This window comes from Mauremys reevesii, linkage group 3 (genome assembly GCF_016161935.1).
Source record: "Mauremys reevesii isolate NIE-2019 linkage group 3, ASM1616193v1, whole genome shotgun sequence".
NCBI lineage: Eukaryota > Metazoa > Chordata > Testudines > Geoemydidae > Mauremys > Mauremys reevesii.
In genome coordinates this window covers 175,778,127-175,792,644 of record NC_052625.1, presented here as the reverse complement: position 1 = coordinate 175,792,644, position 14,518 = coordinate 175,778,127, and the positions used below count along the sequence as shown (strand labels likewise).

General features: G+C 39.5%; 1 protein-coding gene across 1 annotated transcript; it reads left to right on the top strand.

Annotated features, from left to right (window-relative positions):
• The first annotated feature begins 5,143 nt into the window (after positions 1–5,143).
• On the top strand, positions 5,144–5,485 carry LOC120401182 (histone H2B 8-like). Its single transcript, XM_039530837.1, has one exon. The coding sequence runs from the start codon at positions 5,144–5,146 to the stop codon at positions 5,483–5,485; it is 342 nt and encodes a 113-aa protein (XP_039386771.1).
• Positions 5,486–14,518: the final 9,033 nt, after the last annotated feature.

Sequence of the window (14,518 nt, the reverse complement as noted above, 5' to 3'; positions counted from 1 at the left end):
TGTATGTTGAGCAGATTTTCTCATAGAGCCATCCACAGTGACACCCAGGTCTTTTCCCCTGAATGGGTTACAGTTAATTTAAAACCCAGCAATATGTCTGAATATCTGGGTTTCTCAGTTTCTGACATCACAAATGATCCTTCATGCACAAAGTTGGATGAACTAATGTAGCTGAAATGATCACATGCAGTAGGTGCAGAAATACAGAAGTGGAAGATTAATGCCCTCGCTCATTAGGATAAAAAAAGGTGGCAAATGCTACCTTTGCAATTGAATTAGAGGATGATGCTGTGACTACTGATCTAAAAAAAATGATTATAGGTTTCCTGAATTTTATGATAACCTATATCAATCTCAGGTATCCTTGGATGAGAGCAGATATAAAGCACTCTCAGGACTTTGACCTTGAAATATTAAATTAAATAGATTCATTTTCAAAGTGGCTTTAAGAACTGAAGATAAAACCTAACAGTGTTGTGACAACTGCGTGAAAGTAAAATTGGATCCACCAGCTAGCACAGCTGGCTGGGCAACATGTGGTGAGCATATGCTTCAGGAGAGTTTCAAGAGGAACTTTGCCTCCCTGAAACAGGATTTGTGTGAGGACTCTGTTCATGCAGTGCAACTCTTCTCTGCCTCCAAAGTCGGGCTGTGCCTGTTTGGTACAATAGAGCCCCAAAGGGAATTTGTATTACATGGTATTCATAAATAAACTGGTGTACCAACAGCCAAGGCCGGAAAATGACTCTGATTCAATATGAGAATACCACCACCAGGTACCTGAGAACTCTCTTTTGTGCTTAAATGTACTATAAGTGAACAAGATGATTATACAGCTAGATTATCATCACCCATCGCAATTGAACCTTTGACTGTTTGTCAGAATAGATCCTCGGGGTTTTGTCAGTTTAACTTGTAGCTGGAGATCTATTCCGCCAGATCCTCTGAATCCTCTCCAGTGAATTTGAACCAGTTCTGATGTTTTACAACAGAGCAGTAGCTTGTAAATGCTTTTGTTTCTGAACATACTGAGGGGAGCGCCAAATGATGCTTATTGTAAAATGTAAGAGTGCTTCAGAACGTTGGGGAACACAAGAGTGGCTGTTGATGTGACATTGATTAACGGCTGAAGTGTTGGAATGAGATAATGTAAAAGCCAGGACTACATGTGAACTAATATAACCAACAGCTATACCTTGCAGGGATAATCTAGTTTCTAACTACATGCAAAAAAGTGGTTTCAGGTGTGCAGTATTTTGTTAACTACTCTGGGAAAAGAAAAGAAAATGAGATGGAAAACAGCAAAGCAGAGAACAGAATGGTAACATGGTCTACTAGGTAGAGTATTGGAATGGAAGCAAAGAGCACAATTTTGTCTTGCTGGTAACCATACACAGCTATTTCATATGTCTTTGTTATAGGTTTCCTATCTGTAAAATGGATTAATAAATTAGCTTATGTTTCATAGTGCTGTAAAGTTACAAACTACTATGAAAGCACTTTCATATACCTTTATATGTTTTAAAAAAATCTGAATAAAATTAAAAATTGACCTTTTTTCTTCTATCGTTCAGACTGATGCTACTATAGCAAGGTGAGATAAGAGACTGGAAGAGAACACTTTCATTTGATATCTTGGAGCAGATTTTTTCAGTCCTCCAATTTCTGTAGCTGACAAGGGGAGGCGTATGGGGGAAGGTATGACCTGGGTCCTAGTGCCCCCAGAGTAGGGTAGGTGCACATTTGCAGGTGCATGCATATAACAATTTTTAGCGGATGTTTGCACATATGAAGTACAGGAACAGGAGTGTGTACAAGTGAAGGCTAGCTAGAGGCCCAGCAGAAAATGTATCAATTTTTTTGTATTCTTAAAATCAGCTAAGACGTGAACTACTAACTGGGGCATCCAGGAACTGAGTCTTTCAATTCTGTTCTGTGTTCAACACCAATAGCAAGAGTGTGAGATACCGGTAATTGTTAGTCATGTTAACTTACTTGCAGTCTACTAATTCAGTCCTCCTTTTCATCCTCTTAAATATAAAGAGAAATGTGTCAGGCTGAGGAATTTATGGAGAGAACAATTTTTAAAGGTAAATAAATGCACCCTGCATTAAATTATTTAATTAGCACCAGTGTTTCTGGCAACAATGGATAACTGTAAGGAGTCAATTGTTTCTTCTAATGGTCAGTTAAATATAATTACTACTACATATTGTTCATCTTCACGTTATACCTGCATATACATTTTTCCTGCATAACAACCAGCTTGGAAGTCTCACTTGAGGTAAGGAGCAGAATAAATTACTTTGCATGAGACAATTTAGGAAGAGAAACCCCTTCAACATTTGGATAATAAGATATGAATTAAGCACTGATATGTTAGTGAGTGGCTGTTTTGGGAGGGATCGGCAGAGAAAATGGTAATGTTTTTGTGGATTAACTAATAGTTATTTTACAGCATCACTTCTGACATGCTCTGAGCTGACAAGATACTTGGTTTTATATGTGACTGTAAACTAGCTAATTATTCTTTGGATGGATCGTAGACCAGAAGATGTGAAAAGATGCTCATAAGGATGAAAGATTTACATTTCTCAGGAAGAAAAAAAACCCTGCATTAATTGAGCCACAGGTTTGCCTTAATCACCCAACTAATTCTCAGGTGTGCTTTGAAAAGGGTGATGGAGTGAGTTGCAAGGAGTCTGAGACACCATTCTAGATGGTAGCGACACTATGGAAGTAATATCTAAGTAAACTGGAAAGGCAGGAAGTGAAGGAAGAGTCTCTATTTGCTGTGCTTATCAAACAGCAGAATAGGAAGGGGTGAGGTCCTGGAACTGTGATAGGCAGGGAAAGTCCACAAAAGATCTGGAAGATGAAGAGGGGGTTATTGTCCTGGAATGTGAAAGGAAGGAAGCAGAAATTTTGGAGAATGAAAATAATACATTCCTCTGTCTATGATTCCTTTAAAATACTATACAGCAAATGCCTTAAAAAGGGGAATCATGTGCTCTAAGGATCTTCTATGATGTACAGTCTGCTGCTTGGCTAAGAAAACATGGTGGCCCTGGAACCACATAGAGATGCCTCTCTGCCAAGAACCAGTCCGGTCTAAGGGATTATTTTGGACCACAGCTTGAATCTGTGCCTGAAAGATGCTGTAGTCATAAATAAATGAGATGCCCTGAGTTCTGCTGTCCATAGGGCAAAAGTAAGAGGACTGCGTTATAAATGAAAGATAGAATTTCACGTGTGCTGAAACAGGGTGGGTGAACTAGTATCTTTTAGTGGACCAGCTGCTGCTAGTGAAAGATACAAGCGTTCAAGCTTACACAGAGATCTTCTTCAGCTTTGTGTAGCTTGAAAGCTTGTCTCTTTCATCAACAGAAGTTAGTCCAATAAAACATATTACCTCACCCACCTTGTCTCCAGTATCCTTATACCAACACAGCAAACAACACATGAGCTGGACAAACTCAGTGATTCACTACATTTTGTTAGTAGCATTTGAGACAAAGAATTTAGATGCAGTGCTATGGAGGTGTAGGATGGAGAGTACGCTCCTGTAACCATCTCTTAGCACAGGAAGCAATGGAGAGTACGCTCCTGTAACCATCTCTTAGCACAGGAAGCAATGGAGGATATCTTGCTCTGCTCTCTGGACCCTTAGCTCTTATTAGTAACAAAATAACTGCTTTAAAAGGCCTTCAATTTCACTGAGTTTGAAAGAGCACAAAACACTACAAAATTCTACAGAAAAAACCCTCTAATCCATGTGAACCATTATTTGCTTTTTCAACCAAGTCTGCACATAAACACAAACTGATGGACTGACAGATTTATTCCCATAATTCGTTTTGGCCCAAGAAGAATTCACATTTCTTAGCCAGTCAAGCAATCTATAATAACATTTTTTGTTTCAGCACCCTGGTTTTACTTTCATTTATATTAAAACAGCAGTAGTTGGAATATCTTTTAATGTCATTTTCATTCAACAAGCATTTCTTGGCAAAATATCAGGATCTTTGTTTCTTAGTAGTTTTTTGGGTTTTTTTTAAATGGGCATTTAAAAGCTAATTTTGAATTCCATACAGATTTTCAAACAAACGGCTGCTTCAAATTTAAAGGGGGTTTAAAAATCGTAGATGCTCATTTTCATATCATGTATTATGATATGGGACTGATTTTTCATTTAAATTATACTACCTCTGTTTTTGTGATGTGGGGAATACAAATACAGCCTCAGAAGTGGGGGAAAGTTACCTTAAAGGCACATGGAAAAGAAAAGGGCCAGATCCTCATCTGGTGTAAAGCAGACTTCAGTGAAGCTATGCTATATACACCAGCTAAAGATCTGGCCCTAAATCTGCTAGAACAGTGACACAGCATTGGCCTGTCATCATCACAGTCCCTTTTAGGGACTTCCAGCCTCATATCAATGGAGACTAGAGAACAGGGTCTCTTACACTGGTGTATATCCAGAACACACCTCTGTTGAAGTCAGTGAAGTTACACTGGTATACCCATGAGCAGAATTTGGCCCTACTTGTCTCCAGGGGTGATGTGGTTCCCAGAGGGACAGAGTATTGTTCCAGCCGCCCCTCACTTCACCCTACCTGTCAAAACAAGAGCAATCTAAACAAGGCTCAGAGGGGAAAAAGAAAAGGAATTACAGATGTCATTTATCTTTTCACTCCAGCTGCTTAGCAATGGAATTAAAATAGAGTTGAAATGCCTGGTTGCTAGTGTGCATCTGCTTCTTCCACCAATAGATAACAAAAGTTAAAGATGGTATAAAAAAAAAGATGGAGGAAGTTAGCAACAATTTTTTAAACATTTTTTTCTTGAAATTTGATTTTTTTCACCAGAATTTTGAAAAATGCCAACCAGCTCTATTGATCAAAGCAGAGAGACAAAGGGAATTTAAATTAGTTTTATCCACCAAGAGATTCTGGTCACAAATTCTCCAAGTGACCCAGCAATTGTATCTGCCTCAATATTCTACTTGCCCAGTTCTGCCACAAATGTCTTCAGACTTCCTTCCATGTTGCCCTTTGTGTACATAACAACCTCCCCAAACTAATATGTAAACTTGATATGTGAAAGGAGTCACCAGTACAAAAGTTTGAGAACCCCTGGTATAATGGCTCACTCAGCACCTGGACAGACTCAGAAGAAAGGGGGTAAGAAATGCAGAAAGACCAGGAAGGAGAGTTACTCTATCTCCACGTACAACGTACTGAAGCAAGTTCATCAAGACGCCGGTATTTACTCCAGGGTCATGGGTATCATGAACTCCTTCGTCAATTATATCTTCAAGCACTTGGCCCGAGAAGCCTCTCATTTAGTGCATTATAACAAGCGCTCAGCCATCACTTTCTGGGAGATCCAGACCACTGTGCACTTGCTGCAGCCAGGAGAGCTGGCCAAACATGCTGTGTCTAAGTGTACTAAGGCCGTCACAAAATATACTAGTTCCAAGTAAACTCTCCAGTTATTTTGAACTATAACTGGGGCAGCGTTGCTGGGAGGCAGAGAGCAGCATGTCTTTGAGCTAGGGCCAGCTCAACTGGCTGACAGGCAAGGTGGCAAAAGGGAGTGGGGGAGAGAATGTTTCAAATCCCTCCCCATACAGTATGCTGTAGAGAGGGGTGACCTTCCAAAGATTTGGAGGTTCAATTTGGTTCTGTTCAGCGCAGTACTGAAAAGCTCACACTTTCGGTTCTGCATTACTATTCTGGAATCTCATAGAAGCAGGTCCTCTCTCCTCACCCCCTGACATTTCTGGTATTTCCTGCTTAAGCCATAAATTGATATTTATTATTTTTACAGCACCCACACATGTGCAGGGTACCTCACACCACAAGTTAGAAGACATGGTTTTGAAAACAGCTTCTCTGGTGCTTCCATTCCTAGTTTAGGATTAGAAAGTAATTTCCTCAAATAATGACCCCCTAATCCAGTGGTTCTCAAACTTTTGCATTGGTGACTCCTTTCACACAGCAAGCCTCTGGAAGTGAAGCGCAGTTTTGGGGTGGAGGCTGATAGCTCATGCCTCCCATGTAATAACCTTGCTATCCTCTGAGGGGTCATGACCCCCAGTTTGAGAACCCCTGCCCTAATCTTTCTATGACATTTTTGTTACTCCCTACCTGCAATTATACATTTCCCTTATTGTACAGAACTCACTTTGTAGGTGCTGTTGGCTATATTTAGCAAATTCATTGCTGTTGCCATAAGTATTCCCCCCCCCAATATAATATTTATCCTCATTTACATTATGACATGTCAAAAGAATTTTCAGGGGGTCACATATCCTCCAAACCCCCTCTCTTATAGGCTATAACTTTTGGACTGTAATAGAGGCAGTGACTTTCCAGAGGTCCGGGTCCCATAGTGCTAGGCATTGTATACGCACATAATAAGAGAGACAGGTCCTGCCCTGAAGAGTTTAGGGGCTGATCTTGAGGTGCTGAGCATTCCCAGCTTGCTCTGCAATCAGTGGGATTTGCAGATGCTCAGCAACTCTGAGGATCAGTCTAAACAGCACATTTCTACTGTGTTCAATCTACTGCAATTTTGGGATCATCCAGAGAGTTCTTGTGCAAATGGTATTGCTTAGTGGTGCACAAACACTGTTAACATGCAGCTTCCTGACAGTAACGTTGATTATCTTCCCAAATTATTCTTTTAGTTTATTATTAGTTGTGTGCTGACAGTACACTTGGCTCTCTTCAGAACAAAAATTCTGGACACATGCAGAACCTTCCAAGAAGACATAACATCTCAATCTGATAGGAATGTTGGTTTCCAGGTCCCCCATGGTATATTTTCATTCTATACTTTCATCTCTCTCTGGGAAGATACGTACCTCCGCTTGCTCAGAGGTGGTTCCCACTTTTCTGACTTTGCATTCAGTGTATTGTACAGACCTTGCAATAGTTTTTGTTTGACATTGGAATGCCAAAAAAAATGAGCAATATTTGAACATTAGGTCCATTTTAAAAATAAAGAGCAGTACAGCAAACACTAATATTTTATGTTTAAAAGAAAATTAAACATCTTTCCTTGCTACTACCCATAGATACTGTCAAAAAAAAAAAGAAAAAAAAAAGCCACAATTCATTTTTTTGGCCCCAAATCAACAAATCTGTTAAGAGGTGCTTAAAGTTAAGCATGTTCTTAAGTTCTATTGAAGTACACTGTCAGCACTCAAATATCAATAACAACACTGGAAACTAACCCACTTTCATCAGAAAACTATATGTTAATATCAGAGTAAATATCGTATAAGCATGAAAAATACTTCCTTTTAAAGCAAGTCAATGGGACTTCAGCATGGGCTTAAATGCTTTGCTGAACCAGGGCCTCTAACCCATTTATATAACATAATAAGAGCAGAATATGGGCCTGATCGTGCAAACTCTTAGGTGAGTAATTTAATTAGTCAGCAGAGCACTGCTGTGAACTAGAGTTGAACTCGGGGGGTGAAGTTAACAAATCCCATTAAGACAAATATAATAAATATGGGCTGATACTGCATGGAGCTGAGTGCCTGCTGAGAGATGTTGACTTCAAGGGAATAGAGAATGCTCAGCATTTCTCAGGAGGTTTTTGCTTACTGAAGAATAAGAATCATGCAAATTGCTATTCTAGTCCCCAATCCAATAAATAGAGAGTTTATTGTTCTAAAAGCAGCAAAGGGTCCTGTGGCACCTTATAGACTAACAGACGTCAGCTAGTCTATAACGTGCCACAGGACTCTTTGCTGCTTTTACAGATCCAGACTAACACGCCTACCCCTCTGATATTGTTCTAAAGAGTATGTGTCAAAATTACATTTGCCATCCTTCTGGCTCCTTTGACAACAATGTAAAGAGAAGTGAATATACTCATTAAAAATGCTGGATATTTGCTTTCTTATGGCTTATGAAGGCTAGATGACGCTCTCACTCGTCAATGTAAAGGGTGCTGTTGATGGTGTTATGAAGCCCCTGCCCCCATCCTGGGAAGCTGCTACAAGGACCAGTATTTACTGCTGCTTCAGAAGAGAGTTTGCTTGGCTCCTTTTCCTGTCCAGCTGCTCATGGTGCGTGGTTGCGACTGTGTGCGTACAAGTATTTGTTGGGGCATTTGAAAAATGGCAGTCTGCAATGCTACGAAAGTCTCATGACCTTCCACGTTTACACTTGCTAAAGGAAACCGTCTGCATTGAATCCCAAGAGTTTTTACCACCAAAGATAAGTTAATGGGGATGTTGGGGGAAATCAAACCCGACGGAAGTGTTCTAGTGTAATCATCATTTACTTTTTAACAGCAATAGGAAAACTATAGGAAAGCTGAACGTTTGGCTCTTCTGAAAGATCAATTGAATTAGGAGCCGAGGTCCATTTTGTGCCTTGGTGGATGCCATGAGGACACAATAAACCTTGATTTAAGAGGCGTTCCATCTTCATTCTCCTACCCCAATGCCCTTGCACAGCAGCCTGAAATAACTGTGTTGCCGTACTCCCCGGAGCACAGAGGCTACTCTCTCACAGCACTCCCTGGGGTATGGAAAAGCAGAAACCTGTTCTCTCCCCTCTTCGCCCCCCACATGCACCAGCCAGCAATGTCTTTCAGGTGTGCAGGTGGGACTGGAGTCTGCTGCATCCTCTGAAGGGGTGTAGCAGAAGGTGTATGCTCCTGCTCCCTTCCAGTAGCTCCCCCAGGGCAGCCAACTTTTCACCTCCCCCGCCTCAGGCTAGTGCCCCCAAGGCATGATTGAACCTCAAATAATCTGAATGAAATACTAGCTAGTTAGAGGGCTAGACTAGGCTCCTAGAGAAGATTGTTCCTGGATTCTTCTACATTTTTAATGACACAAGACAGCAAAAAAATGTCAATCATATCCCTGAGTCTCTACTGTGCAGGGGCGGCAGCTATTCCTTGCCCTGGAGTATAATCTAGGAATGCAGCTACACCCTTCCTGGAAGTAAGCGTTAGGACATGCTGTGTCAGCTGTGGCCCAGCACTGTCTCTTTATTTAGCATTAGTGCATTGTCTTACAGCCTCCAGACACGCTGAGCATTTCTGCAAATGTGGGTATGGCTGCCTAAGAAAAGCTCCAGAGAAGGAGGTTACAGCAAGTAATTAATACCTGTTCCTGAGTGTGTATGTCAATATAGATACATATTACACACATAAAAGCTATGTTAAAAAATGATTAAGGTGGTAAAGTCAAGCACTGAAAAGTTAAGAAATGCCAGGAATGCCAGAGTGGAGGGAGCATGCTCTGTTTCTCTGTGGGAATGGCACATGTACACTGGGAGCTGAGAGAGACTCAAACACGCTGCACGAGGATGGAATCCTCAGCGATTTTAGCTGCTAAAATAAAAAAAGTCTCTACTGAGCACGTGCAAACTGCAGTTTTTCAAAGGCATATAATTATACCTGGTCAGGAATTTTTTGATTAAAGAATTTTCTTCAGAAAATGCTGATTCAACATAACTGAAACCAGCACAGAAATGTATCCTCTGACAAAATTTTCACCAGGAAAGTTTTTCAAGTCCAGGATGGAATATCTGGACAGAACCAGAAACCAGGAAATCCACCCTAGAATCGCCACATCCTATAGAATCAGTCTCTGTCTTTTGCCCAATGAATATTAAATTATTTATAAAAGTGGAACAGGTCCACAGGAGAAATTGAGACTAAATCAGGCAGAGCAGGAGCTTTAACATGGCTCTCCCATGTGCTAAGTGACTCCCGTAGCCACTGGGGTATTAGCTAGCGGGCAAATGCCCTCTCTTGTTTTTCATCAGACTTATAATGGTCTAATTTTCATTCTAACATGGAATGAAACAATTTTTGGAACATTGAAATTTTTCATGAAACAAAATTCTTGCTTCTGGCCAGCCTTATTTATAACTTGGCCAAATTTGGTAGAGTTTCATGAGGATGGCAAAAAGCAGATCCCTGACACAAAGGCAACCCACCTGTCACATTTCAACTCCCTGCTATAAATCATGAGGGCATGAGAACTGTTTAAAGAGGTGGTCTCTAGAACTTAACAAGGACAAAACAATGTATTTTTTTCTACCATAGTTCTCAGAAACAGCTGAACTGTTTTGGATTAAATTTAAGGGGAGGGATAGCTCAGTGGTTTGAGCATTGACCTGTTAAACCCCAGGTTATGAGCTCAATCCTTGAGGGGGCCATTTGGGGAACTGGGGTAAAAATCTGGAGAGTGGCCCTGCTTTGAGCAGGGGGTTGGACTAGATGACCTCCTGAGGTCCCTTCTAATTCTATGACTTGTTTCTTTATTAAAAATTCACCCTGAGGCAGACACCTCAGCCCAAACGGTTAAAGTCTGGCAAAGTTATAAGCAACTGAAAACATAGTCTTACAATAGGAAGTGTTGGGCAACCTTAGTAACCTGTAGCATGAAGAACGTATTTTCCCATACAGCAAATGCATGAAGCTGAATCCACGGAATTTCCCTCCCCCGTTTCTTGTGTGGACTTAATGATGCCATTAGAGATGCCTGTCTACCAAGCATTTTTAGCTGTGGGTAACCTCTCTGGCTTTCAAAATAAGAGAAGTGAAAATATGAATCTAAGAGACATTTTTAAGCCACAACCACAGCATATCTCCTTCTTACCCATCCCTCCTGAAACTATGTGAAATGTTTTGTCATGTCACATTGCGTGCCGTCAGACTTAAGGCAGGAGAAAGGCATAAGCTTCTATTGTAGCATCAAAGTGCAAGCTCCTCTTCTTCAAAGAGTCAGTACAGTTTTAGATTTACCAGTTCAACCACGACTGGATTTTAAGAGGATAAAGTATAACCAAGGAATAGTTTAGAAATGTGTCCAAAGCCATCAGAGTACAGTAAAACCACACTTTGGGGTAGGAACTATCTTTTTGTTCAGTGCTTGTGCAGCCCCTAGCACAATGGGGTGCTAGTCCAGGACAGCACTACTACAGTACAAATAATAATTTCCACTAATAACTGGGAGAGCTAATGCAAATTACTGCATTTAGGTAATCAGTGAATAATTGAGAATAATTTAAAAAAGCAAGGACAATATCGTGCACAATTCTATTCATCTTTTTAAATTGTGCCCATCTCACTGTATGCTCAGGTACAACATGGTTACTTCATCTGTTCAGCACATATTTAGTTTTAATCTTTATTATAATATTTCCTAGTATATTAATAAATGTTCTATAGCTTTTTTTTGTTAAAGTGATGAAGCTTTTGAAAGTCAAATCCTCAGCCCCAGATTGTGCTGCTGAGGCCTGGAGAGAGTCCATTTTATGTGGGAAAATTATGAAGTGTGTGAATTAGTGAAGTGCGAAAGTGTGAGGTTCCTCTCTATACCCATGGCTAAGCATTAACCTCAGACACAATGTTCATAACTACTACATTTGTGGTGAGTTCTGTACATCTTTAGCAAAGGGAAATATTTAGATTAATGTTGTCAATATATCCAGAAGCCTGGATTCAGAGCTCTCAATTCATGGTCCTTTTAAACCCTCAATTGCAAATGAGGGATTACTCTGCCTGTGCAATCTCAGCCGGGTGGAAGCAACGGCTGAATGGCCTATTCCCTGATGGTGTTTTTTACATGTAATTAAATAAAATGCAGCAGATAGGTGGAAGGAAATTCTCAACAATCTTTAAAAGAACACCTCTTCAGGCTATGTGTGTATCTTTACTGCTCTTTCTTAGCTGACAGGACTATTTCTGGTATCAGCCAGTGAATGCTGTTTATGCCAATGATTTGGTCTCTGTGCCCCTCAGTAATTCAAGGCATTAAACAGTTTATACTTTAACCTTTTCATTTATTTAATTTGAAAGATCAACTGGGTTTACAGTTTATAATTAAGTTTACAATTAAGCTCCTCAAACTATGGGTAAAAAATGAAAAGAAAAAAACAAACTAGTGCTGTGCAGAGGATGAAAATTCCATATTGTGAAGGATTTCAAGATTTTGACCTTTTTTTCAGTTCAATTTGGAGCAAAAATCCAAAATGTTGATGTTATCTACAAAAGAAAATTATAAAAAAAAAAGATAAAAAAATGGTGGGTGAACAAGTTATTTCTGTTTAGACCTATTTTATATAATGAAACATTAAAAACATTGAAACAAAATATTATTTCAAGATGAAAAAAATAAAATATTTTGTTCAAGTATTGTCACAATTTTGCTCCATTTTTTCCAAAATAGAGATTTTGTAAAAAATTACATGATTTCAAAAAGTGTTTTGATTTTGACAGCACTGCATTTTCCAGACACACTTGAGTCATCTTTTAATAGCACAACCAGGTCTGCCATAGAATTTGATGATCCATATTTCTGGCAGCATCCACCATCTCCCTGGCTGCAAGTGAAAGCTACCCTCCTCTTTCGAAACCGTAGGAATGAGGCCAAGTTGCAAATGCCACCTGCCTTCTGTCAATGGTGACTCCCCCATCCACTGAAGCTAGCCATTTGCAAAAGCAGTGGTGAATCAAGCCTATAAGGTATGTAGTGACCTGAAGAGAGTCTAGTACAGTCAATGTCTTATTAAGTGATTTTGAAGTAGAGTGAGTTGGATTTTTCTCCCACACAAAACATTTGTTTTGAACACTTGTACTGAAGTTTGAAACTGGATTCTTTCCAGTTTCCAAATTCTCTTGGTTCAACGTATAGCCCAAGTAAACTATTATTAGCATTTGACTCACAACTTTGGTTTCATACGGATTATTTAATTTAAAACCGTTATTCAGGAAATGAAAAACTTTAATAACATTTTCCAGCAGTCAAGAGGTGTATGTATTACTTTAACCTACACTTTCTTGAAGGATCTACTGAAGGGTCTTATGAACTTTCATTGACTTTTGTAGCATTAAATGTTATATCTAATAGAATTTAAGGGCAGAATAACAACCACCAAGGACTGCAGTGCGGAATCAGGAGAGAAAGTGTCCATCAACTGACAAGTGCTGCATGCAGGGAATATGCATGGTATAATGAGGTACAGGAGATAACAGGGCTGCTGTGGTAAATAGAGAAGAGATGGACCTGATCTACAAGTTCAAATACAAACTTATCCAAAGTTTGAGGCTGTTTAGATTTGGGGTTCTGAAATAATCCTGAGCCAGGAAATTTAGATGGATTCCAGATCTAAACCCCAATTTTTCCCATGTTCGACACTACAGAGGCTTGCTCAGCTGCAAAACTAATGTGATAAAAATGCCATTCACCCAACTTTCTTATAAAAAGATGCACAAATTAACAGACAATGCCCACTTGTAAAATCACAATGTTATTTCTTTCAAAGATCTTTTTCAAGATATTAAATTCAAACTAGCACATTTTGCCATGAAACTGATGGAGTCAATAATGACCTCTTAAAGCAACTAAACAGTCTCAAGTAAAAGTATTCTAAAACCGCCACAAGCTTATGGAATGGATTTAGGATGATTCCCGTTAAAGCCTAAGGTTCAAGGCTGGATAGAGAGGTTCTTAAGGTCAGCTGTTTCATAGAGCTCCATAACTGTCTTTGTACAAAGCACAATAGCTTTGTTTTTCCATTCACAGATATGATTAGCATATGCAGAGTGTCAGCTGTATTTCTGAACTTGTCAGCTGGAGCTTCTCTGCCTGTAGGACTCCAGTGGAGCACTCCAGTAAGACATGCCCTCAGTGACAGAACAGTAGGCTGCTTGAGAATGAATACTAAAATATGATTGATTTCCCCTGGTGAGTCTGGCATGTCTTTAGATGTCTGGAATACATTGTACATTATTATTAGGGCTCAACAGTTTGCTTTAATAATCACCTAGGAAACAGCTAAAGAGGGGGGAAATAACCATAATTGTCTAAAGACAAGTATATACAAATTACAAAGCATTTTGTTAATAGAATGCAAGCAGCTCTAATTATAATGAAGCATAAATTCAATGGTAGGGCTGTCAGACCTTTTGGAAATAACAGGATTTTGACGTCCAAGAAAAAAAGTTGTGCTCAGTGGTTTCTGATCCCTTTACTTATTTTACTTGAGTGCAGGAAGTGTATGAACAAATCCCATTCATATATAAAGGGATTTGTCTGCCTACCTATCCCCCCTCACGCACACTTTGAAAGTGTGCCCTTTTAAGTATAGATAACATGAAAGGAAATTGGTAAACTGTGTTAATTACTCCAGGGTAGAAAAGATGTTTTGATTCAAACGGAATTTCATGTTATGTTAATAACTGAAACCCATCTGGGACACTCAAAAGAGCTGGTAAAGTGATCCCTTTTTCCTTTGCCCTTGTACACTTTTGAATCACATAAAAAAAAAAAACCAGCAGCAGCAAACACCCTAAGAAAAACAATACATTAAGGAAAGAATTCCTCACATCTCCAGCCAAATAAGGGAAGACAATGCCAACTTTTCCCAGTGCTACTGAGCTAATTTAAACTCATTTCAAGGCTCATAAACCAGGGCATAAGGTCATAAAATATCCATGGACTGATCAAAAAGCCTACAAGTAAATCATTTTA